Genomic DNA, 25,139 nt, shown 5'->3' on the forward strand with positions numbered 1-25,139 from the left:
TTTATGAAGAGTACAATGTCAGAATAATGGAATCTGTGCATTTTTTTGTCCCCATTTTGTTGTCTTGTATGAGGAATTTTATTAATTAGAAATAAAAGTATATGTAGATGCATTATATGTACCTCATTTAACAAAACAATATACAAATATACCAAACATTTACTGTTGTGATTAGAATATTTTTTTAAATCATTGCCTAACAGGGTGGAATAGAATATAACAGGGTGGAACCGAGTAGGCCTCTTAACAAGTAGATTCACAAGACAATACTACTACTACAACTAATAATAGTAGTAATAATAATAATACTGTAGTAACATAAATAATTAAGAAATACACTCATAAAATAATAATAAAATAATAATAATAATAATACTTTTTCATTATACCATTATTATTCATTATCATACACAAGAAATACACTCAAATAATAAATCTACAGGTCATTTTAATGAAAATAATAAATATTCTTGTACAATGTCTACTCAGTAGGCTGCATATCCCATACATAGCCTAACAGGGTGGAACCTAACAGGGTGGAATATTTCTAGCTAATTTAGCTCTAGCTCTTTGAGTGAGCATCATTTAGCTAGCACACACTCTACAGCTGTTCAGCATTTAAATAGCTATTTTTAACATGTTTTTAAAAATATTTTTTCCAGTAAATATTTCATATAATATATACTAACAGGGTGGAACTTTAAGGGTGCCTCAAACCGGTGTGTAATATAAAATTGAGAAAAATACAGGAAAGAGTGACAGTTAAAGCTTACCTTAGTCTTCCAGTTGAATTCCCCCCCCAAAAACAAATTATGTCACTTCCTGGAAATGGCTGATAGTGTATGCATGTGGCAATGAAGTAACTATGAACATCCCCAGTCATTCTAGCGGAGAACGTTTATCTTAGTATGTTCTATATGTGCTTAAGTACACATTGCGTTAATCTGTTTGCTATTCTTAGTGTTAAACAGAAACACGGGAACAGGAGAGGTTGCTGCTTCAGATCCATGAAGAAGCACGACAAACATCATAGTGTAAAAGTATGGCAGCACTGGTACTTTGTCAGAGTTCTAATTAAAGCTGTTCAATATTCAGATTTGTGTTATATAGACTCATCAAAGCTTATGATAAACCGCCATAAAACGAGCCACGGAGATGCTGCAGCAAACGCTTTCAGACAATGTTGTGAAAATACGCTGTATGAATAAAATTGAATATTTAGATACAGTATTATACTGTATTATATAGCGTATTTTAATTATACACAGTTAAGTAATTTAATTTGTACAGTACTGTAATTTAAAAGCGTTTGAAACGGTTGTACTATATTTTGCAATCAAAATTAATGACGCTGTCCGTTTTATTACCTTTTATTAATGTAAGAAATATACACGTGTCAGTTAGACTGAGACATGAAGAAGAAAAAATCGGTTATGATGATCATCCGATTATAATGATCAATTTCGCCCAGGCAGACGTGTTCATTATAAGCGGTAAAGTAAAATATGGCAATAAATTATATGAAATGTGAGTATAAACTTAAGAAATTATTATTGTTGTTTTTTTAGCTTCTGAAATACAAGTTTATCTTTTCTTGCGCTCATATAGTTACTTAAACCTGAAGCAAGTGAGCCGTATTTCGCACTGGCGGATATGACGTCACTGCTTTATGTGCAAAGAGCCCATTAGGTGGGAACCGTGGGAACGGTGGGATCCTGCTAGGACATGATGATGATGATGATGATGATGATGATGATGATGATGATGATGATGATAATGATGATGATGATGATGTGAAGGACACTCGGTCTTGTCATTAAGGGACTTACGGGACACAAGAGCTCAGAGTCCGCAGCTGCTGCTGGACTTTAAAAACTCGGTAACACTTTACTTAAGGGGGAATACATAATGTAGTAAGCGCCCCTTGCTTAATCTATTAATTAACCAGAAACTATAGGCCTAGGTGTTAGTTTCATACTGATCCCATGTTCGTTCATCATTAATCATAACGGTTCATGTATTTCATGCACTTCATTTGTTCTTGATTTGTCCTTGAGTAGTAACTGAGTTACCAGTTAAGTTACTTGTATACCGTCAAGGTGGACGTTTTCGGAACTTCAGTCTAATTGTTTTGCCTGATCATTATCGTTTCATTACGGGAATTATGATTGTATTACCTTGATATAGGCCTACGGATATTATATTAATATGTGTGGATTAAAAGGGTCGGGAAGCAAGAACCGATAACAGCCAGTAATCTCCGGTGTTCATCTATACATTTCCCAGAATGGTATTTTGTTGTTATTAACCTGTTGGTTTGATTTGTAAAAGTAGGCCTATATTATAAAGATGATCGCGCTGTGTGGTTGGTTTAACGGCGTTTGGTAACGTTCACTTAATGATGTCTCGATCATTTCCGTACCTACTTCTGGTTCTACGTCACAGTTATGAACAGCTTGTGGACATTAATAAAAAAACAAAAAGTTACGATTTAGACAATCAGAACTATAGAATGATAATTAAAAGCTGTAAGCTTTTTCTATCCTTCCTTTTTGTCTGTTCATGCATTTGTTTTTTTAAACAGAGGAAGATAATCTTAATTATCACCACGAGCAAGGATGGGCAGTAGGCCTATTTCTGAAACATGAATTTAAAATGCGTATTTTAAATACAAAATTGTATCTTGTAATTTGTATTTTACTCAATAAAAAATGATTTTGTAATTTGTATCAAAATACTTTGATGTTCAGTATTTTTGTTTTTTTCTTGATGCGAGAAATATTTTCCCAATTGTGTATGCGTGAAGACTTCACGTGTGCAGAACGTTTGCACATACAGGTGTAGGAAGTTTAATTTTTTCAGACATTTTAATGAATGGTCATTAAAGCCAATAGTTGATCACCTGTGTTGAACCAAAAGACTTACAAGCTGTATTCAGGCCTTTTTGTGTTTAAAATTTTTTAAATTCCTTTAAATTGTGCTTGTCATTTTACATTTTGTTGTTTTGCATTATATGCATCTGTGGTGCAAAAAGGAAGTATTGAAAAATAAATTACAAACAAAAAAAAAAATCTTTCTGAGTTTGTTTTTACTACCTTTTCACTTGATTGATTTCCCATTATCTGAGTGTTCATGTGAGTAGAATATTAAAGACTGAATGATTAAAGAAGAATGTTTGGTTTCAGATTTGTATTGTGTCTCTTTAAGCACTGAAAAAATGTTGCTCTTATGCTTGCCTGTTTGAGTCAGTCTGCTTGTGAAGGAACAGGCTGATACAGAAGTATGATACATTAAAAATACAAAAATATATACAAAAATATTTTTTGTATGCAAAATAATGTAGTTTGTTTTGCTTGGTGGCTGTATTTTGTAGTTTCTTTTGATACACTTACAAATAGGGTATTTTATATTTTGTTTCAAAATACATTTTGATGTATTTCCGCCCATCTCTGATCACTTGGTGATCGTGACTGGTTTGGGCGTAGTCTCTGGAACATGCGAAAGATTTAACTGCCTGTTTTGTCCTGTCATTGTTGCTTCTTCCAAAACTATGCCACTCTGAAATCTGGCATTTTATTTGGTTTCCCAAATTCCAGCACAGTGTTTCAAGTGCACATTATAATTTAAAATAATATCTGCAACACAAATATGCTAAAAGTATGTTGCGGGGGAGCCATGTTTTGTCATGTCTGACAAATTAACACTTGAGTCCATTTTCAAGTTTAATTTCAAATTGGCCCTGGTATGCGTGCGATTCCATCAGCAGTGTTAACAAAGTCCAGCGGCTTCATCCTTTAATCAACCAATCAATTTGTATTAAGCCCCATAGACAAAAGCCTCTAGTGCTGAATCAGCCAATAATTTATTGAGCTTGAGATAACACAGTTGCTGGATGTACAATGTGTGTGTAATAACTGAGGTTATTAAAATGATTGGGGGTATTAACTTTGCCATCAGAACCATGTCACACCATGTAGCAGATTAGGTGCAACTCCATCTGCCAGCCTTTCACGTTAAGTCTAAGGGTATCTCCATGACCTGGATCACTGTAGGAGAATTTTGGGTTGGCACTGGGTCGTCAACGGTTCTAACAGTGTAAAGGGTGCATCCAGAGGGATACAGGAGCTTAGAGTTTGTGTCACGTGTGTTCAGCTGTTTACCAGACACTTCCAGGCAGGGACAAAGTTCTTTGTGGGATATCACAGATAAGGCTGCAGTAACATACGGGGCTCTGCTAAAATCTGCAGTGCTTAGCGAAACTGGGCCCTGTTGTATCAGCCTGGAGCCAGCAAGAGCCTGGTCCTAGCTGATGCCCAGAAACGTACACCATCAAGGCCGATGCTGGCGTCGGGGATGGTGGTGGCCAAAAGTCCACTGTGACCAATCCAGGACAGAGAGAGACCCAAAAAGTTCTGTGTCCAGCTGCACGTAGGTTGCCTGAACTGCAGGGTGGCTGTGCATTCAGCCAAGTGTCACTGGCAGCCTATTGATTAGCGGGGGAGGGTTACTGAGGGGCATGTTTGTGTATCTGGCTTGGAGATCACAGATCGCTCAGTCCAAATGAAGTGAGGACACAGACAAAAACAATGTGCAGACTAACAGCTAAAACTGGGGCCAAGCACCACACAAATCACAGCACAGCTGGTGAAGACGCACATCCTTGTGCAAATTAGTTGAAACAAGTTCAACGTCAATATTTCAATATATAATATGACCTCCTCGGTTTTTCAGCAGCATTTGGATGCAATTTGGCATAGAGTCCAACAATTTTGAGCAGTCTCTGATGATCTTGGGGTCGCAGTGCCATACTTCAATTAACACCTGAATCACCTTAAAAGATAACACCTTATCTTTTGTGGTATAGTCCATTCCACGAAGGCGCTGCTTGCAGATTGACCACAGATTCTCTATAGGGTTTAAATCGAGAGAGTTTCCAGGCCAGTCAAGTGCCTTGATTTTCTTCTTGTTGATAAAATTTGTTAACCTTTTTTGACATATGGCACAGGGTTATATCATGCTGAAAGATGCCCGACCAGTCAGGAAATGTAAACAATGATGAGATTTCCTACATACGATCATGTAACCCCAAGCCACTTAAAAAGTGACTAATGAAGGCATATTGCTGGCTTTTCAAAATGAAACTGAAAAACACATTGTGTAAAAAAAAAAAACACTACTTATTTCAATTAATTTGCATGAGAGTGTATATTGGGTATACATTAGTTTGACATGTGGTTATTGATCACAGAATTGGTAAAAACAAAAATCAGTTTAATCTGCCTCCCCAGCACAGGTGAATATTAGGACAAAAATCAATAGCAGAACACCAATGAAACACTGGGGAACATGACAGTCAGATGATTGTTCTGACCATATATGAAATGGCACTTTCAATGACAGAATAAAGGGTTTATATTTATTTTTTAATAAATAAACCACCTTATAAGAAATGTATAGCATTAAGTCGTTGACATAACAAGATGCTTTTGCACTGACTCGCGTTCTGCATTTGTAATTCACTCCACATCAGAATGTAATTATTACAGCAGGATGCAAAGGCCATACTGGGCAACATGACAGTCAGTGATTACATAATTGTCCTGGTCATATATGAAATGGCACTTTGTTTCTGAGAAATACGGCATGGTAAAAGAAATGTCTTGCATTAAGTCGACATGACAAGATGCTTTTGCAACCAGCTGATGTTCTGTAGTTGTAACTTCACCCCATATCAGGATGTAATTATTAACCTTCATTAAGTTATTTTGACCAGATTAATAGCTTTGTATATGAACTAACTGATAACATAATAACATAACCAGTGGGCAGACATTATATCTTTCCATTAGTCAAGATGTAGCTTGATTCTGTTTCATTTAAATTTTACAAATGAATTAGATAAATTGGGCTTTAAAAATCAGATCTTAACTGTTGCTTTTAAAAACTATGAGTTCTGTAGAACTGAAGTGGTATGTTATGTTAGTATAGCCTAAATCTTAATTTTACATGTAATTCATATGTGCAAATATATCAATGCATATATTCAATATATCAATATATTGGAACTATGAAATTCTACACAAACAAGTAAGAGCCCTTGTTATAATTATAAATCAAGAACAAATTAACCTTTGAAAGCGTTTTCCAATAATTAAATTGCAGTGATTGCGGGTTCTTCACTGACATCTAGTGGTCAAAATGGAGTAACACATTAACTTACATTACAACCACAGGTTCTTGGAACAAAAATAATATGTGGGCTTTGGAGCAAGAGCTGCATTCACCCACAGATTCAGCAGCTGTAGTAGATAGTGTTGCAAATACAGGTCGGTACGTTTCACAGTTGTGGGGACACTAAAGGGCAACTTAAGGCAATCAATATCTCCAGCCTCATTGAAAGTATTTGAATATTCAGGCTGAAGAACCCTGATAACTAGGAGGAGTATTAAAGTCTTGATCACTTAATGTAAATAGATTACTGTTTGACTGATCTTAGTTTAAACCCACAGATGATAATGCCATTGAAATTATTCTTGGGACTATACTGGCAAGTCTTCTGTGTTTCTTGCTAAATTTACAACCAAAGTACTTGTTTATCAAAGTTACTAAGCAAAACCCACCTTTTGACTTTGTAGATAATGATAAGTTACTGAATAACATCCAACCATGTGATGAATGTCACGCTGCAGCATCTGAGCACCATCCAGTGCTAATGTTTATTTTATACTGTTATTCACAATAATCAGAAGCAAAATCTAAGCCACTGAAAACGTGCCACACTTTTTTTTTTTGCCTCAAATCAAGTGCATCTTTTAATGATTGCCTTTGTTCTTTCTACACGGTTGTATCATATCTTATCACGCTGGCTTCTTAATCTGGCCTATCTTCTCGGAGTGAAGGGCACATTACCTCAATCAGGTGCTTTTCTCCAGAACATTACACATTGTAATTTTTAATATTACATCCTGTACTGGGCGTAATATTTAATATTACACCCTGTACTGAATTCCTTTATTTCGTTTTTTTCTCACTTAGTTGATAAGTCAATCTATCAGTTACTCATAACCAGAATTTAATGGAGATAATCTTTACTGCTTTTGAAAGGTGTTTCCTTTATAGTTACATAATAATTATAATATGCTTATTATGCTTATATTTGTAAAGCACCTTTTATTCATCATGCTGATCGTTTACCATGAAAAGGCATAAAACATCTAGAATATGAATTAAAAATAATGACCGTATTTTAATAACAATACTTTTAAAAAGAACCCACTGTGGGCAATGGCATGAGACAGTTTGATATGTGGGGATGACTTATTAACGTAAATACAAGGGCATATTTATTGGGGGGTGGATGAAGCCAAATTAAATACTGGGGTACATGATAGTAGTTAATTGTGTGAGAAAAGAACTATTAAAATAGAACAAAGATAAAAACACAAAATTGAATAAAAAAATTTGGGCTTACCAAAAGTTAATAGTTTATGTTCAAATATTATATTATGATAAATAACTGGTGAAAATATAATGAAAGAACTTGGTCAACATCTTCTGGATACGATCACAGATATGAAATTAAACCAGTACGCCACCTGTTCTAAACAGAAATTAAAGACGGTTGTTTTAAAATTGGTTTACAGGAATTTGTAGAACTTTGCAGTTTCTCCTAAGATTTTACTCAAACTCGAAAGCCTGAAAATCTGTGCAGAAAAGGGCCGTAAAAACTGCAGCCACTTCCGAATGCATTTAAATCGATGTGATACTAATAGCCCAGTGATTCACTTTCCTTACATAGTATATTGGTCAACTGATGATGTAGTAGTTAATGGTGATTTGGTGCGTCTCTCGCTGTTGCAACCTACAGATATATTTGTACAGCGCCATGTATCAAAATAAGAACACTTTGTGATTTTTTTTTTTTAGTGCGACACGTAAAATGTTACAGGCCGACTAATATGTCTTTTTCAGGCTGCGTGAGTTCTTGTTCGTCAGTTTCCATGTTGATTCTTTGACTGAACTGAATAAGCTGAGCATATCACATAAAATGTTGGTCGGTCGAGAAACGGACATACAATTAACAGTATTATTTTGAAACGGGTTGTTAATATTTACCTAAAACCTATTTAAGTTAAGAGTGAAACAATAACACAATCACTACGTACGGCTTCGTTATAATGTAACTACGCCCGGGTGGCGGCTTCTTAGTGATCACTTCCGGGTCGGTACGTCATTCGCGTGTTGCAGGCGCGGTTATGTCAGTTATCAGTAAGAAGTAATTATTGAAGACTTTCAAAGACATATTTCCACATTCCAACTAGACTGAAAATTTGGTTGCGGATAGACGTCACAATTTTTGGCAGAATTTTGCTGATTATGGTTGAAAGTCTTAAAAGAATAATTTACCCTGCCTCAGTTCTACATATCCCTCCAAAGATCATAAGAAGAAACCCTGTGGAGAAACCTCATGTCAGCCGCCTGTATTCTTGATCTCTTTCTTTCGGTCATTACCCATAGCTCATTACCATAGGTGAGGGTAGGGACGAAGATGGACCAATAGATCAAGAGCTTTTCTTTCCAGCTCAGTTCTTTCTTAGCCACTGCAGATGCCGCTCCAATTCATCTGCCCAGCTCTTGATCTCGCCGATCCTCACTTGTGAATGAGACCCTGAAATACTTGAACTCCTCCACTTGAGGCAGTACCTCCTCCCTGACCTGAAGAGGGCAATCCACCCGTTTCCGGCTGAGAACCATGGTCTCGGACTTGGAGATGCTAATCCTCATCCCCGCCGCTTCACAGTTGGCTGCAAACCGCCCCAGAGCATGCTGGAGGTCCCCAGCAGATGAAGCCAACAGGATGACATTGTCCACAAAAAGCAGCGAGGCAATCCTGAGGCCACCAAACTGGACACCTTTAACACCCTGGCTGCGCCTAGAAATCCTGTCCATAAATATTATAAACAGGACCGATGACAAAGGGCAGCCCTGGCAGAGCCCAACCTGCACTGGAAACATGTCCGACTTATTACCGGCAATGCGGACCAAGCTTCTGCTCCGTTCATACAGGGACCGAATCGCCCACAACAGTGGACCCCGAACCCCACACTCCCGAAGCACCCCCCACAGAGCACCTCGAGAAACCCGGTAGTAAGCCTTTTCCACGTCCACAAAACTCATGTAGACTGGATAGGCAAACTCCCAGGCCCCTCCACTACCCTCGCAAGGGCATTTAGCTGGTCCAGTGTTCCATGCCAGGACAAAAACCGCATTGTTCCTCCTGAATCCGAGATTGGACTATCGATCTCACCCTCCTCTCCTGTAGCCCGGAATAGACTTTCCCAGGAAGGCTGAGAAGTGTGATCCCCCTGTAGTTGGAACACACCCTCCGGTCCCCTTTCTTAAATAAGGGGACCACCACCCCGGTCTGCCAATCCAGCGGCACTGTCCCTGACCTCCACGCACTGTTGAGAAGGCGTGTCAGCCACGACAGCCCCACAACATCCAGAGCCTTCAGGTACTCCGGGCAGATCTCGTCCACCCCCGGGGCCCGGCCACCACGTAGCTCTTTAACAACCCTGGCCACCTCAGCCCCAGTGATGTGCAAGCCCCCCCAGCACCCTCGGGCTCTGTGCCCTCAGATGTCTCAAAGGCAGTGTGCGTAGATGTATCTGAGGCAGAATTGAGGAGGTCCTCAAAGTATTCCTTCCACCTCCAGGTGATGTCCCCAGGTGAGGTCAACTCAGGTGAGGCCTCCCCACTATAAGTAGTAGGAACCAGGAGCTGCTTCCCGCTCCTGATATTCCAGATGGTGTGGCAGAACCTTTTTGAGGCTGACCGAAAGTCACTTTCCATGGCCCCACCAAACTCCTCCCACACCTGAGTTTTTGCTTAAAAAGAACAGTAGTAATAGTGCAAAAACAGAATAACAAAATAAATCTAACAAATAACTATAATAGATATAATAAAATAACAGATAATTAGTGCAAGTGGTTATGAAAAGTGACTTGGTGTTTGTGCCATGGATAAAATGAGATAGTGGCTTGTGATGGGGGGATGGAAACAAACATTCAATAGCATATGGGTGAGTAAATAAAAAGCAGATGAGTAATATACCTATATTTTGTAGTGATGGTGATATATTTTGTTTAATTTAGTTTTCAAGGTATAAATCTTGTATGAAACTTAGCACATAATTGTGGTATACTGTTTACAATTTGCATAGTTCTGTTTGATAACTGTATTGGGTGTTGATTTAAAAAAAAAAATTTAAAGAAAAAAAAGTCGGTTATCACTTCCGGGGTAGTACGTCATTCGCGCCACCAATCCTTTGCCACGCAGGAGGGAATCAACTTCCTTTATCCGGGTCACAGATTGGAGGTGAGTGGACAGTGGGACCGTTTTTGTTCTACGATTATTTCTCATAAATCAGACATAGCTTAATTCAGGATACGTTCTTTATATGCTCCGTTTAGTTAATGACGAGTAAAAACATACGTTAGCAGAGTAGCACATTTAAAAACCTTATTTCTTTCGCCTAAGTTATCTTATCTTCGCCGCTAATCGCGTCGGGCCGGTGAGGCCGGTATATCCAGGTTTGCACAGGTGCCTCTTGCTTTGCTTTAACTAGTTTAGGAATAAGTGTGTGAAAGTGACCAGTCGTGCTGTGTTTTTTCCCCCCGCACGGTGTGTAGATACTCTGAACCAGCACTGAAGATGTCGTGCGCCCGTTCTCGCCTGGTGAGAGTGCTGGTGCGGGTGCTGTGGCTGCAGCTGCTCGCTGGGTGGGCGTATGGCTCGGAGCTCACCTTCGAGCTGCCCGACAACGCCAAGCAGTGCTTCCATGAAGACATCATCATCGGCACCAAGTGCACCCTGGAGTTCCAGGTACTAAGCTGCTTCCTAAACGTTTCTCATTAGTTACCTACTCGGACTGGCCAGTACTTCGTGCGTGTGTGGTAACAAGGCTGTTTAGAAGGCGACAATTCACCATTATTTCTTGTTGTATATGTGTGTATATGTATATAAATGGTAAGCTCAATTTGTGTATATATGTTTATACACAGATGCATTTCTGCATCTGTCTTTTTTTTTGTTCTAGATCAGTATTTACTGTATGGCCCAGTCATCTTTAGTCTTTTGTCCATAGATTTAGTGCTGCCAAATGTAAGGATCAGCTTCAGATTGCATCCCTAAATTTTGCAGTTGCACATTTTAAAGTCCATTTACTTTTAACAAACATGACTGCATGAAAAACAGTGATAAATTATTTTATTTATTTAGTATATGCTTTCATCCAAAGCAATATACAATTGAGAAAGCAGGGTCAGGCAGTTCCTGGGGAGGGGGGAGGGGGGAGGGGGGGGGTCTTGCTCAGGAGCCTGACAGTGTAATCACTGTGCCGATCCTGGGTTTTGAACCAGCAACCTTCCAATCACAAGCACAGCATCCTAACCCCCCGAACCACACACCACTTAAGGCTATTGCTAGCGCAGGTACTTGTAAGACATAGCTGAGGTGTTATTTTAATTAAATCATTAATGTAAAATTAAATATTTTACCTAAAAGAGGAGCCCACTGAAGTAGTGGAACGGCTGTAGATGGTAGGACTTCCTATATGCCGGCTTTGCTTTAAAACAAGATGTCTCTCTCCAGGTGGTGACTGGTGGACACTATGATGTTGACTGTCGCCTGGAGGACCCAGACGGAACAGTCCTGTACAAAGAAATGAAGAAACAATATGACAGTTTCACATTCACAGCAGGGAAGAACGGAACATTCAAGTTCTGCTTCAGTAATGAGTTCTCCACCTTCACCCACAAGACGGTCTACTTCGACTTCCAGGTTGGGGATGATCCCCCTCTCTTCCCCAATGAGAACAGAGTCACAGCTTTAACGCAGGTATGTGTATGCTGAAGCCGAAGCTGATTTATTCCAGTTTTGAACCAGAATCTTGGTTTGGCCTCAACTAAAAAGTCTTAATTTTAAACAGTGTAAGACTATTACTGGATCATTTGTAGTTGTACAGTTCCATGTCAAATCATCTCACTTTCGGAGTGAAACTCATGAAACTGAAATTGGGCGTGTCTTGGATCAATATTGAGGGAGATTTAAGCAAATAAAGTTTTATCTTTTTTGGGGGGTGGGGACTATGATTTTGACTGGCTATATTTACTTTAATATAAGCTGCACAGGAATGGTCCTCATATTGTTTTAAAGCTATTGTCCAGGTCTATAGATTGAGTAAATAATGCCATCGCCATATGAATAATTACTATGTAATAACTGATTAAAATATTAAAAATTCAATATAAAAAAAAAAACTATATTTCAAAATTGATCTTTTTTTTTTACTAAAACTAGCTCAATGTCATGAACATCTCTGGAAAATTTCAGTTTCATGACTCATGTGACTAAATCGGCATGCCAAGTTTCGTTAAAATCTGTGACAACAAGGGCCGAAAGTGTGATGATTTGACATGGAATGACCGTACTCCATTCTTCCAAGCCTTTAAATAATTCTGTGTGTAGACCTGTGCAATGATTTGATTGACCAAGAAGGATATACCTATCTGGGTGATGCAAAATGAATTGTTTTACAAAGCCAAGCTGCTCTGAACTTGGATAATGTTTGTAGGAGGGTGGGGCTTCATAAATATTGAGCTACACCGGAAATTACTCGTATTTCAAATTAACCAGTGCAGGCCCATAAAGTATTCATTGTTTAAAGAAGAGCACTTTTCTCACGGGGATACATGGCTAGCAGTGTACAGACGCTCCTCTACGAATGAGATACGTTCCAAACGGCCGTTCGTAACTTGAAATGTTCGTAAGTCGTTATTCAACATCATTTTAAGGGTATCTGCAAGTACAAAGAACTAGGATGCTGGGAGTACGCACGCTACGCTTTATGGAGTGTAGTGAGACTGCCATATGTCACACTTGGTGATCGTGCTGGCGTGGGGCACAACCTGGCTTCACTGCCGCGGCTTTCAGGAGCCGTATCCTCTGCATGGGGCCAAAGCTTAATTAATCACTCCTGCTTCTCCAGATGGAGTCCGCCTGCGTCTCCATCCACGAGGCCCTGAAGTCCGTCATCGACTACCAGACTCACTTCCGCCTGCGGGAGGCGCAGGGTCGTAGCCGCGCCGAGGACCTCAACACCAGGGTGGCATTCTGGTCCGTGGGCGAGGCCATCATCCTCCTGGTGGTCAGCATCAGCCAGGTGGTCCTGCTCCGGAGCTTCTTTTCGGACAAGAAGACCACCACAACCCGGGTGGGCTCGTAACCCCCCCAAGCCGCCCCGTCCCACGCAGCTGTGATTGCTTGTAAGAGGGTCTTCTGTAGGTAGGCCACAGGCAGCAAAGGTTCATGGGAAAATCCTGATTTTATTTTCTTTTTTTTTTGGGGTGGGGGGGTGGGGGGGGTAGCCACTATATTACTTTTAAACCCAATGGATTCCTTTGTTGTCAGGATAACAATTTAATTTATTATGTTGGTGTTTGGATTACTTGTATTTTTTTTTAACACCACTGTGTATCAAAGCTGTGGGTCATGCTGGTTTTTGTTCTAAAGCTAAATTTATAAGGTCTTGGGGCCTTCCTCCCGGCTATATAGTCGGCATGGGCCTGCAGTGACACCCCCTTACAGGGAGGGGGCGTTCGACTTGTCCGCAGCCTCTGCAGGCTGCCTGGTGTGAGGCCGCTCCCCTCCTCCCGCACAGTTTGTCATGATGATGTCATGCTGTCATGGGGTGCCCTCTCTGCATCTGGGGGATTTCCCGGATTGATGCTGTTCCAATGTCCATCGGAAGCTGACATAAGCACGCCATAGTATCATTTTTATTGTTATTCGGCATTTTATCAAACTGGGTGGTCTGGGTTGGGAGTGCTGTGTATGTATATATATATGTGTGTGTGTGTGTGTGCGTGCATGTGTGGTCATGTAATTACAGTACTTCCTGATTTTGCTGGGGCTCATCACCAGAAGTCGTTTACTGGTTTACGACTCGATCGTCTGGCAGGTGATCCGGCTTCAGACTGTCATACCGTGGTCTGAAGGCAGCTTATTTGCTGTGGTGCCACCTGTCTGAGCAACTGAAAAATGCGCTGCTTTGTTTTAGACCTTCTTGTTCTGATGCAGTAGCTACCATTTCCCACAGTGGCACTGCCAGTACTCTGATTTTCGTGGGGACCTCACTGCACCGTGCGCTGCCCTCAGATGTACATCTGCATTGTGTAGAGTTTTTAACTTGGTGGGACGGGACGCTCTGGGCGGCCGCTGAGGGCAGCGGTCTCTCAAAGCTCCATCAGTCGTAACTGCAGCGGCCTGGTCGGGGTCACCCCGTCGCTGCGGGTTAAGCCTGATGTGTTAAGGAAACTGTGGTCATGTGCTTCTGCAAGTACAGCTGGCCTGCTTTCTCTACATGTACATGCGTCACTGGCCATGTCACTCTAATTAGTCAGTCTTAGTGTCTCTGGGGCGGAGGTGGGACAGGCAGACCCTCCCGTGACACGCAGCAGAGAGGCCTCAAGGGTGGGCCGTCTCGCGCTCCAGTGCGGTGGATCAGAACCTACGTGCTGCAGCCCTCCCTGGTCCCATTTCTGTATATTTTGTTTGTTAGCTTGGGAATGTGTGTAAGGCTTCTTTGTGTGCTGCCTTGTAGTGCTTTAAAAAATTACATGTAAACCCTCCACCCCCGAAACGTGGGGATAGTCTGATTTGGTCAATTTTCACCCGCACGCTTCGACCCACATGTATGAATGTCATGCAGTTACGTTTCAGATGAATAAAAAAAAATCCCATTTTGTCTAACTGTCTCTGACTCATGTGTCTGTTTCTTACAAAATAATCACTACATTACAACATGGGAAAATGAAAGCGTTTTCATCCATTTTATGCATCAAATGGGTCAAAATTCTTAGCAATTAGTTTTCTGGTAATAATCTCATACCAAAATTATGAACCCTCATTACTGCCTGTTTTGCACAAGACTGCAATGCTACTGCCCCAGGCAGAAAATTTGGTTTTGCTTGTTTTCTCCAAGCATATTGGTATGATATGAGATTTAGCTTTTCTGCTCCACTGCCGTTTATATAAAATGTGGGGCATCCGTTGTAACGGGCTCTTTTGTCCACTAGGGGGCAATATTTTAAAGTTACTTTCTAGACTCATTTGCATAATCTGGCTCAGTGTCATTGTGATGAATAACTGTGATAACGTTCCTGAGGACTGGAGAAAGTAAACAGGTTTAGATGTGTTATAAGCAATGGCTTATTTTGACAGACACCTCATTCAATTATCTATGTAATCCCCTTATTTGGGACATTAGTCGGTATGTGCTTATAGCTGAATAAGACTCCGCAGTGTAGAAATGCAGCTGTGTTATGTTTCTGCAGGATGTCTCTGATATGTGGAAGCTCTCCAGCAAAACTCTTGGTAATTATAGTGAATGAGGCTTTAAATCGGTGACGCTCAGCTCTTACTGGATTTAAAATAAAAACAATAACAGCCAAGATGATTATATTGAGCTGAAGTTACGGTTGGGATCACATAGAAATATATCAGTGCACAGCTAGTGTGTGTTTAAGTTCTATGAACAGGAACAATGACAGCATCTTTCACAAATACTGTTGTGCCTGAGATGGTTTCCCTGGAATATGAGACAAAGAGACAAACTTAACAGGAAGCTAGAGGTAAACCCTGGTGCCATCTGTGTGGTCCTGGGAGGATGGATCTGGGTTCTCCTGCTGCATTTCTTCAAGGCTGCAGTGACTTGCTCAGTCCTGATGGCCAAGTGTATCCTGGGGAGGACCCTTCACTGCACATGGCATTGCTAGTGACAAACGCAGATTCATTTGTCTGGGAAACGGCACCGATCCTTGCTGACTAAATCCCCATCCACTGCTGTTCTCACTGCTTATCCAATTCCCGAAGGTCATTGCAATATTCTCCCACACAAACCCAACAAGCAAAGCTTAGCCACTAACTGAATGTCTTGTGCTGCATTTAAATAGTTTTTGCCCACTGTATGTCTTAGGAAATGTACTGTTTTGCTTTTAATTATTGTTTTTGAGTGCTTTTTATCATGTATATTTGTGCTTGTTATTATGTATACTTATCTTAGTACCTACCGCTGTTTTCTGTCTGTGAATTTTCACACAAAATTTCATTGTAGACATACAATGACAAAAAAAGTCTTGTGTTACCTTTTATCACTTAGCTTCTGTCTTTTACCCTAAGTCTGAAATCCACCATTTGTGAAACTAAGAGTAATATTTGCAATTAGAATTTTATGCACATATATCTTTGTCAAATGTTTTCAGGAGATCTTGTGATATGTGCCTAAAAGGATGTGATGCCACTCACTGAAGAATGTATTATGTACTCTGTTCAAAGCTAAAAGGGTGTAACTGTCCAGGAATTAAAGAACGCCATCTTTGTTGTTGTTTCAATTTAGGTTTTCTGAGGGTAGGGGTTAGAAATGTGAAATTCACATGCTGTTTGTTATTGTGATGCTTACAGCAAACTCGCCTGAGTGGGGTGTTGTGGTAGTGAGTGGCTCATCAGGCCAAATCTCTGCGTCTGTGATCAGTAGGTTGCTAGTTCAAGCCTCAGCAGAACGGTGACATGTCCACAGGCCCTTGAGTAAAATTTGTAGAAGCTCCAGGGGCACTGCACATCTGCTGACCCTGCACTGTGACCCCCCCCCCAGTGAAGAGAACCATTCCAGTGTAACTGTAAATGGTAAATAAAGCATGTTTATCGTCGTTTGATAGGGTCAGTTTACTTGTGTAGGTCTGGATGCCTGAGGAACTCAATCCGTCTTGCAGCTGCTTATCATGGTCAGTGTCCCAAGGGGCCTGGAGCCAGTTATGTTAACACAGTTATGCACAGTGTGAAATTCAGAGACACTAGTTCACCTAACCATGCGTTAGTTAATCCATATAACAGGCTGATCACTTCAACTTTGCATGAGCAGAGCAGAGGTGGGATTGTGCAGATTCATGCGTAACTGCACTACTTACAATTTATATGTGTGCTGTGAAAATGACATTCAGTGAATCAGTTCACTTTAGGCACCAAGTCAGAATTCACTTGTAGACAACCTTTCAGGTGGGGTAAAATTTAACGCCTCCTCCCATCCCTGCTCCCCAGCCCCATGGGAACATATTCAGATTCCCAAAAAGCCCCCTCAGTTTACTAAACCACTGATAATCACTGAACCACTTGGACATTCTTGCCCAATAATAACCAAAGCCATCATTTACCTTCAGTATCCTGCAATGAGATTTTTGCTGGTTTTGATTATTGGGGAGATTACACCCCCATCTCCCCGCAATTTACGCCCATCTATACGTGCATTAAACCTACAGGTGTTGCATCGGTTTTGTCGTGTTTCAGGTGAGTTGCAGTTGAATTCCATGCCCGTGAACGGCACCGTGACACTTTCCTCCGGCCGACGCGTGGACCGCAGGTATATGCCAATTTCTCAGCGCAGGTTGCGGAACACGTAGGCGCCATTCTGCTTCCTGATTGGGCCCTTCGGCTGCCTGTTCCGCGGAGATCCGCGGAGGTGGAGACGCCCCGGGGGCGCTTTGTTTTTCTACGCCGCAAAACCGGACGCCGGGCGCCTAGTTGAGATGAAACCGGCGACGCAGGGTTACTGGCGGCGGCGTGAACCCTAGAGCTTTACTCGCTGGAAAAGACGATGAGTAAGTGACAGTCAGAAAAGAAAAATTACAAGGCTTCGCTGCGTTAGGACGAAGTGAGAGTGACGTGTGGAGGGAGAGCGATCGGACGAGTAAGAGAGCAGCCCCGACTCCACCATCTTCTCCAGATAGACAGGAAACCCGAGCGGGGGAGGACGGCGCTGCGCGGCAGCCTGTGATGCGCTTCGGCCCGCGGCTTTTTCTTACGCTCTGTCTTTTTCGAATTTTTAAAAAAAAGACACATAACGGACCATTGGATCATATTTGGTGCTTTTAATGCGGCATGAAAACAGACAGCCTTACGAATCCGGAATGGAGATCGACGTCGAGGAGATTCCGGAGTGACCCACCTACAGAGCTGGTCGCTTGAATAATCGTAACACTGTATCACTATAAGAGCGACCTGGTAACATTGTAACGCCGTAAGGCGGACATCGGAGCTCCGGAGGTGTGGGCCGCCGCGGGACGGCTGGGGGACGGCGGACCCATCGGCGTCCATTGTTCAAAAGCTTGGCCGGTCCTCGTCCAGCTTGTCTTGATTTCCGCAAACTCGACGCCGAATTTTCGGCGCATTGTGCAATAATTGACATTTTAAAGCGGACCATGAGTCGTGATCGTCGCTAATCGAGACAGCTGTGTGCAGTTTGAAACCCAGATAGGTCCACCGGCGCAGAGCCTGGCGTGTGGATAGGGCTCCGACTCCAGCCTCCTCATCAGGAAAGTACAAGTATTATCTTCCCACCCGGTTCAATGGATCTTAAGACGGCGGTATTTAACGCGGCCAGGGACGGCAAGCTGCGCCTGCTGCAGAAGCTCCTGGATAACAAAGCAGGACCCGAACTCGGCAAGCTGATGGCGGAGAAGACGAACGGCGCTACTCCGCTGCTGATCGCCGCCAGAAACGGGCACCTGGACCTGGTCGAGTACCTCCTCGAGTGCTGCCTGGCCCCCGTTGAAATCGGGGGCTCCGTCAATTTCGACGGGGAGACAATCGAGGGTGCCCCGCCGCTGTGGGCCGCCTCGGCCGCCGGCCATCTGAAGGTGGTGCAGTCCCTGCTGGGGCACGGCGCGGCCGTCAACAGCACCACACTGACCAACTCCACCCCGCTGCGGGCCGCCTGCTTCGACGGCCACCTCGACATCGTCAAGTACCTGGTGGAGCACAAGGCCGACCTGGAGGTGGCGAACCGACACGGCCACACTTGCCTGATGATCTCTTGTTACAAAGGACACAAAGAGATCGCCCAGTACCTGCTAGAAAAGGGGGCCGATGTGAACAGAAAAAGTGTCAAGGGTGAGTCTCCGGCGGTGCTGCGCGGATGCGGCTTTATGGTGAGGGGGACACTTAATAACGACGGATCCTGTGTCTGTCTACTGTTAAATGGGAACTTATTACCAGGGTTGAGGAATCTCAGGGTCTTGCCTTATGTAATGACTTTAAAGACGGTAAGGGTTCATTCTGTTGCATACGGGGGAGGAGGGTTAGTTTCGACGGAGAAATATGAAAAAGACTTGTCACTCTTTCCAGATGTGTCACTTTAGCCCTGAAACCGTCAGCGCTTTTACAGCCGTGTTGGACTCGAGGGTGTGAATAAGCGGGCTGAGGAATGGCCTGGCCGGACCGCCGTATATCCAGTATCAACACGGCGCACTAATCCAAAGCGATCCCCCGCTGGCCCGGGACCAGCTTCGTCTGGCTCGGGCTGGGAGTCGTGGCGAGATCGGGAGCCCAACACGCCGAGGTCACTTATCTTGTACCATATGCACCGGAGAAGCCCTTTAGGTGGTAAAGGAGCAGGGGATTATGCTGTTTATTCGGAGCAACAAACACACGTGGGGTGAAGATAGCAAAAAGGCGATACGTTTTAGCTTTTAGCGATGTGAGCTGATTCCATCAGTTTCTGTTGGATGCAATCAATTTTTGATAATATATCAGAGTACCCCCCCCCCCCCCCGGCCGTGATCATGTCTGACATGCCAGGCTCTTGGGGCCCGATTGGGGCCCCTGGCCGGAACAGACTAGGCTTATGTCTGAAAATACTAAATATAAACTTTTTAAGAGCTGGGCATACCTGTTGTGCAGATCCAGACTTGGATTAAGCTGTGCGTGTTGACTGACTAGTTCTTTCAGACAAATCTTGTCTGGTTAGATAAATTGAGGGAGGGTTACAGCAGGTATCTGTGCCTGATAGCAAGGACCCCCTTGTTGTTTATCTGCTATTAATACAGTCGAAATACCATACAATGGTAAAAAAAAAAAAAAACACTAGTTATCAATGAAACAAATTTTACAGGATTTAATAATTATTTAAAGATTTAGAAACATGGAGTTGGACAGAATGACTTTTCCTTAATATGGTAATTGTTCCAATTGTACTAGGTAAATATAGTTTTATTTGCTAAATTTATTATAATTGTAATATCATTGTTGGGAACTTATAATTGTTAGTTTTATCTTGTATGAGAAGATTGATGCTGCTCCACTGAATTTGACCTTCATGCTCGTTAGAGAAAAAAAACTTCTAACCTCTAACCCAAAGTTGGAAAATTGCTGCCGTGTTCTTGTGAAAAGTCACGTAGACTGCCTTTGGCAGAGAAGTCAGTCTGGCTACTGACAGGTGAGCCATGTTTTTCAGGCCTGGGTGGATCCTTAACGTTCTATTCATGAGGAAACACACCCATCTTCTTCTGCCTGCGAGTCTTATGCACATCCTGGGTTCGGGCACGGTAACTCGCGTCTGGAGGATGTGGCAGCGTTCGTGACGTGGCACCGCTGTAGGCTTTCAGGGACCTCACAGCCAGGCAGACTATAAAATGGCTCTATGTTCCTTCAGTGGTGGCTGGAGAACTTGAAAGGTAACTGTTCTTCTGGGAAGTATAAAAACAAAAAGGTGAGCCCAAATTCTAAAATTGGCTTGTGCTGCCACTGTGGAGAGTCCTTTAGGGCTCCTTCAGAAGCTAGTTCTGTGTCAGCTGGATGGCCTTGGCGATGGTGGGGAATTTTTACATCTCTCCTGGCAAGCCGTGAGAGTGTAACTATAGCAACACGCCTCCTGCGTTGCACATCCTTGCCTGATGTGGAGCACGCTGACCCAACGGCTGCAATCCTGAGCAGGAAGGACGCCGCTTCTCCGCTGGGATTCTCCCGATGCTTCAGAGAGAGAGAGAGAGAGAGAGAGAGACCTCCAGAAAACGCGAGAACCTCCGTGTTCAGGTCGGGGAGACAGACACTTAAAGTCAAAGCGCGAGAGGGTGGTGGCACCTATCTGCTGAATCTCAGCACATTTGGCATCCAGAGATGCGTCACTTTATGGACGTAGTGAAATGTAAAGCGGCTATGTGTGTGTGTGTGTGTGTGTGTGTGTGTGTGTGTGTGTGTGTGTGTGTGTGTGTGTGTGTGTGTGTGCGTGCGTGCGCAGTTTTGCATGCCTGTCGCAAGTGTGCCCCAGCGTGTGTGTATCTGTCACGAATAGCATAGAAAATTAGCCCCGTTTTCAGCTGGCTGAAGATTAACAACAGGAAAACTCATAAATGTGGATTGAATTACCCTGACTACAGGATTCTTATTTGTGCCAGTGTGCCAAATGCAAAAATTTATGGTTTATTTAGTAAAAGATGTTTTTTTTTATACAGACTGACAATTTCCTCCTTATCTCTACGCCTGCAGTATTTTCACGTTGGATGCACAGACACACAAGGACTGAACCTGTATTATTTGTATAGGCGCCCTAGTCGGTGGTTACTGTCCTGATTTGGTCGTCTTGACTGCTTTGCTTGTGCTGTGATTAGTCCCCATTCTGAGCTGGAGGTTTCCCATGGAGTGTTGCAGCGTCGCATGCCTGACATTTTGCGTGTCCCGCAGGTAACACAGCGCTGCACGACTGCGCCGAATCGGGGAGCCTGGAGATAATGAAGATGCTGCTGAAATATGGAGCCAAGATGGAGCGAGACGGCTACGGCATGACGCCGCTGCTGTCGGCCAGCGTCACGGGGCACACCAACATCGTGGACTTCCTGACGCAGCACCAGAACACCAGCCAGGTGGAGAAGATCAATGCCCTGGAGCTGCTTGGGGCCACATTTGTGGACAAGAAGCGGGACCTTCTCGGTGCGCTGAAATACTGGAAGCGGGCCATGGACCTGCGGTACCAGGACGGCAGCGACGTCATCCACAAGGAGGAGCCCAAGCAGCTGGTGATGGCCTACGATTACTCCAAGGAGGTAAGCAGCATGGAGGAGCTGGACAGCCTCATCTCTGATCCCGACCAGATGAGGATGCAGGCCCTGCTTATCCGTGAGCGCATCCTGGGCCCCTCGCACCCCGACACCTCCTACTACATCCGTTACCGTGGCGCTGTCTACGCCGACTCGGGAAACTTCGAGCGTTGCATCAACCTGTGGAAGTATGCGCTGGACATGCAGCAGAGCAACCTGGACCCGCTGAGCCCCATGACGGCCAGCAGTCTGCTCTCCTTCGCCGAACTGTTCTCCTTCATGCTGCAGGACCGTGCCAAGGGCTTGCTGGGCACTGCCGTATCCTTCCACGACCTCATGGGCGTCCTGAGCAAAAGCGTGCTGGAGATCGAGCGGGCCATGAAGCAGACGCAGCCTCCAGCAGACCCGGCGCAGCTCAGCAAGGCGCTCTCCATCATCCTGCATCTCGTCTGCCTCCTGGAGAAGGTGCCCTGCACTGTGGAGCAGGACCACTTCAAGAAGGAGACCATCTACAGGTTCCTCAAGCTGCAGCCATGTGGAAAGAACGGCTACAGTCCCCTGCACCTGGCCGTGGACCGAAACACGACCTGCGTGGGCCGTTACCCCGTCTGCAAGTTCCCGTCTTTCCAGGTGACCTCCATCTTGGTGGAATGTGGCGCTGACGTGAACTGCCGCGACCAGGACAACAACAGCCCGTTGCACGTGGCCGCTTCCAACAACCACCCGGACATCATGAACCTGCTCATCTCCTGCGGTTCGCACTTCGACAGCACCAACTCCTTCAACCAGACGGCGTGCGATCTGCTGGATGAGAAGGAGATGGCCAGGAACCTGATCCAGCCAATCAACCACACCACCCTGCAGTGCCTGGCCGCCCGCGTCATCGTCCGGCACGGCCTCCGTTACCACGGCAACATCCCCATCAAACTGGAGGCCTTTGTCCAGCTGCATAGATAATGACTGCTGGGCACCGGGGTGACTGCCCCCGGATCCTGTCCCCGTCGCCCCCCCTGGGAGGCGTGATTTTCATTTTGGAATGTAGAACATGGACCCCTATGGGAGCTTGATTGCATGGGTGTTCTGTACTCTGGACGTGCACCATGTTTTATACCAAGCGTGCTTTTTTTGATTTTCATTGTTTTCTCCTCTGCTTGACATTAGGACTTGTGTGTATTTCATGTTATTTATGAAGAGGCGTCACCCCTTAGCCCCGCCTTGCTTTCTCTTTCTATGCAATCGTAGCAGGATGCATCCGCCCCCTCACGTAGACCCCGCCCCTTCATGTAGACCCCGCCCCCTTATTTGGCTTTTTTTTTTTCCCCACATCTTCACTCTGTGTCTGATATCTGCTCCCCCCCAGAAAGATTATGCTAGCCCCCGGGGGCCGAGGGGATGGGGCGGATGATGGTAGGATGGAGGAAAGCTTTACGGAGCGGCCGTATCTCGCCAAGTGCTTTGTTCCCGTTGCACAGGTTCTAATATGCAAATATTGTGTGTCGGCACGAGTCCATGCGATACTTTGCATATGTATTTATATACGTTTTTAGGTTTCTTACGGCTTCTCCGGGTCGGTCTGAGCTCCCCTTGCCGTTTCACACTACGTCCAGACCACAAGGGCTGTAAGGGACCGGCTGGCTCGTCCGTGTACCTAAGACGGGAATTTGTGGCCGAGCTTCAAGCAAAACAAGCCAAATATCAGTCCGGCACTTTAGTACGGACACGTGTCTGTGCCCCCCCCCCTCCCGCCCGCTCTTGCCGTCTTCAGCCTGTTTGACACACAGTTTTAGTAAGTAAAATCACTTCAGTTTAGCTGCACGCTAAAACTGAGGGTTTAAATGAATTTTTAAAGCATCCCCAGGTGACTCTGGCCACAGGATTTGCTGATGCACTAACTGAGCTTTCTGGAAGCTTCTCATATCTAAGCTTTGTGTTGACGCATAAAGGGCTTTTCATTACGGTCTCTTTTTTCCCGAATGAATCTACCGTTCCGATGTATCATCAGGTGACCGACTCTAACCCTGCACTTTATTACGGCAGAGTGTAATATTTCATAAGGCATAAAACCTGTTAATGTCTTAAGAACAAATCTGAAAATAAACCCCAGTTGAACTTGTGCTGCCTGTTGGTGTGAGTCTGTTTGGCTTGGAGGGCTGGCTGACGGGTCCCCGTCCGAGGCTGGGGCAGGTGGGCTCAGCGTTAACACCCCCATTCACGCTGCATGGACAAGCGTCCTCTTCCTGCGTCACGCTGGGCTTGATCCCTCTGCTGTTCTTCCGGCGTGTTTCTTGGCATTTTCTTTCTGTGGCCGCCTCGTACGTCTTCGTGGGCGACATAATCCTGTTCTACTGGCTGTACTTTTGCATGCATTCCTGGGTGGAAGGTGTTGAATGTACACATCTGTGTGTGTGTGTGTGTGTGTGTGTGTGTGTGTGTGCGCGTGCACGCACGCGCTACTGGCAGTGCTGACTTAACAAGGTTTAACCAATGGCGACTCTGAGGGATATTGAAGGTCTTCTCATCAATCTGCTTCTGTCTTCTGTTCTCATTGGCCGTTTGGCTCCATTTTAATGTAAATGCACGCTGGCTGCAGCATAAATAGCTTTTGGGCTGTTTCTAAAGTGTGTGCTCAGTAAAGAGAATCCTTGCCGGTTTACTTTTAAAGCAATTTTCATACAATATTTGTTGTGTGTATTTGTTAGTCCTGAACCTATGTCATGGAGCCAGCAAACCCCCCTGGTAATTATACAGGAAGTTCGTACATAACCATAGATGTCTGACTTGTGTCATGTGACTTGGGGCGTTGGCCATCATCCTCAGTCTCAGCTGGAGGAATTTGGGCAGGAGAAGCGTTTGCCTTTTTACTTGGTGTTTACAGCACTCTTAAGTGCCCCTCCCCCCACCCCCCACCCCCTTCAGCATGTGATGATCAGCCTACTTCTGCCATGTCTTAAAATAACTTTGAATAATGCCCCACAGAAAATGTGTCCTACATAGAGCCGTGTTCCGTTTGTCTCGCAGGTGTCACGGGTGACACGGGGGCTGTGCAGTGACTTGGGGGGGGGGGGGGCCCTCCACACTGCCGGGTCCTCCTTTTAGATCTGCAGGACATGTTTGGCAGGCATTTGTGCTGGTCTTTGACTCTCGATTGGAAACCGGAAGCTTCTGCTTGGCAGCCCTGTTATTCCCTGTGCCCCCCCCCCTTGCCAGTTTGGCAGG

General features: G+C 44.1%; 2 protein-coding genes across 3 annotated transcripts; both read left to right on the top strand.

Annotated features, from left to right (window-relative positions):
* The first annotated feature begins 10,308 nt into the window (after nucleotides 1-10,308).
* tmed7 (transmembrane p24 trafficking protein 7) lies at nucleotides 10,309-14,811 on the top strand. Of its 2 annotated transcripts, none has more exons than XM_023838947.2 (4): nucleotides 10,309-10,377; nucleotides 10,692-10,884; nucleotides 11,653-11,898; nucleotides 13,049-14,811. In XM_023838947.2, the coding sequence occupies exons 2-4, from the start codon at nucleotides 10,714-10,716 to the stop codon at nucleotides 13,283-13,285; spliced, it is 654 nt and encodes a 217-aa protein (XP_023694715.1). In that variant the 5' UTR covers nucleotides 10,309-10,377; nucleotides 10,692-10,713; the 3' UTR covers nucleotides 13,286-14,811. The 2 variants fall into 2 exon arrangements, with proteins under 2 accessions (XP_023694715.1, XP_023694716.1); XM_023838948.2 differs by lacking the exon at nucleotides 10,309-10,377 and adding an exon at nucleotides 10,385-10,592.
* Nucleotides 14,812-17,497: 2,686 nt separating this feature from the next.
* Nucleotides 17,498-24,036, top strand: LOC111856616 (protein fem-1 homolog C). The gene is made up of 2 exons (XM_023836731.2): nucleotides 17,498-19,002; nucleotides 21,571-24,036. Exons 1-2 carry the CDS (start codon nucleotides 18,459-18,461, stop codon nucleotides 22,878-22,880), a joined length of 1,854 nt encoding a protein of 617 aa, XP_023692499.1. The 5' UTR covers nucleotides 17,498-18,458; the 3' UTR covers nucleotides 22,881-24,036.
* Nucleotides 24,037-25,139: the final 1,103 nt, after the last annotated feature.

Source organism: Paramormyrops kingsleyae, chromosome 2 (assembly GCF_048594095.1).
Source record: "Paramormyrops kingsleyae isolate MSU_618 chromosome 2, PKINGS_0.4, whole genome shotgun sequence".
NCBI lineage: Eukaryota > Metazoa > Chordata > Actinopteri > Osteoglossiformes > Mormyridae > Paramormyrops > Paramormyrops kingsleyae.

What these genes read in the sequence shown, in the direction of transcription:
- tmed7 (XM_023838947.2), top strand. Translation starts at nt 10,714, where the DNA reads ATGTCGTGCGCCCGTTCTCGCCTGGTGAGAGTGCTGGTGCGGGTGCTG. An exon ending in AGTGCACCCTGGAGTTCCAG is followed by an intron (nt 10,885 to 11,652) that starts GTACTAAGCTGC and finishes GTCTCTCTCCAG; the next exon opens with GTGGTGACTGGTGGACACTA. An exon ending in GAGTCACAGCTTTAACGCAG is followed by an intron (nt 11,899 to 13,048) that starts GTATGTGTATGC and finishes CTGCTTCTCCAG; the next exon opens with ATGGAGTCCGCCTGCGTCTC.
- LOC111856616 (XM_023836731.2), top strand. Translation starts at nt 18,459, where the DNA reads ATGGATCTTAAGACGGCGGTATTTAACGCGGCCAGGGACGGCAAGCTG. An exon ending in GAACAGAAAAAGTGTCAAGG is followed by an intron (nt 19,003 to 21,570) that starts GTGAGTCTCCGG and finishes CGTGTCCCGCAG; the next exon opens with GTAACACAGCGCTGCACGAC.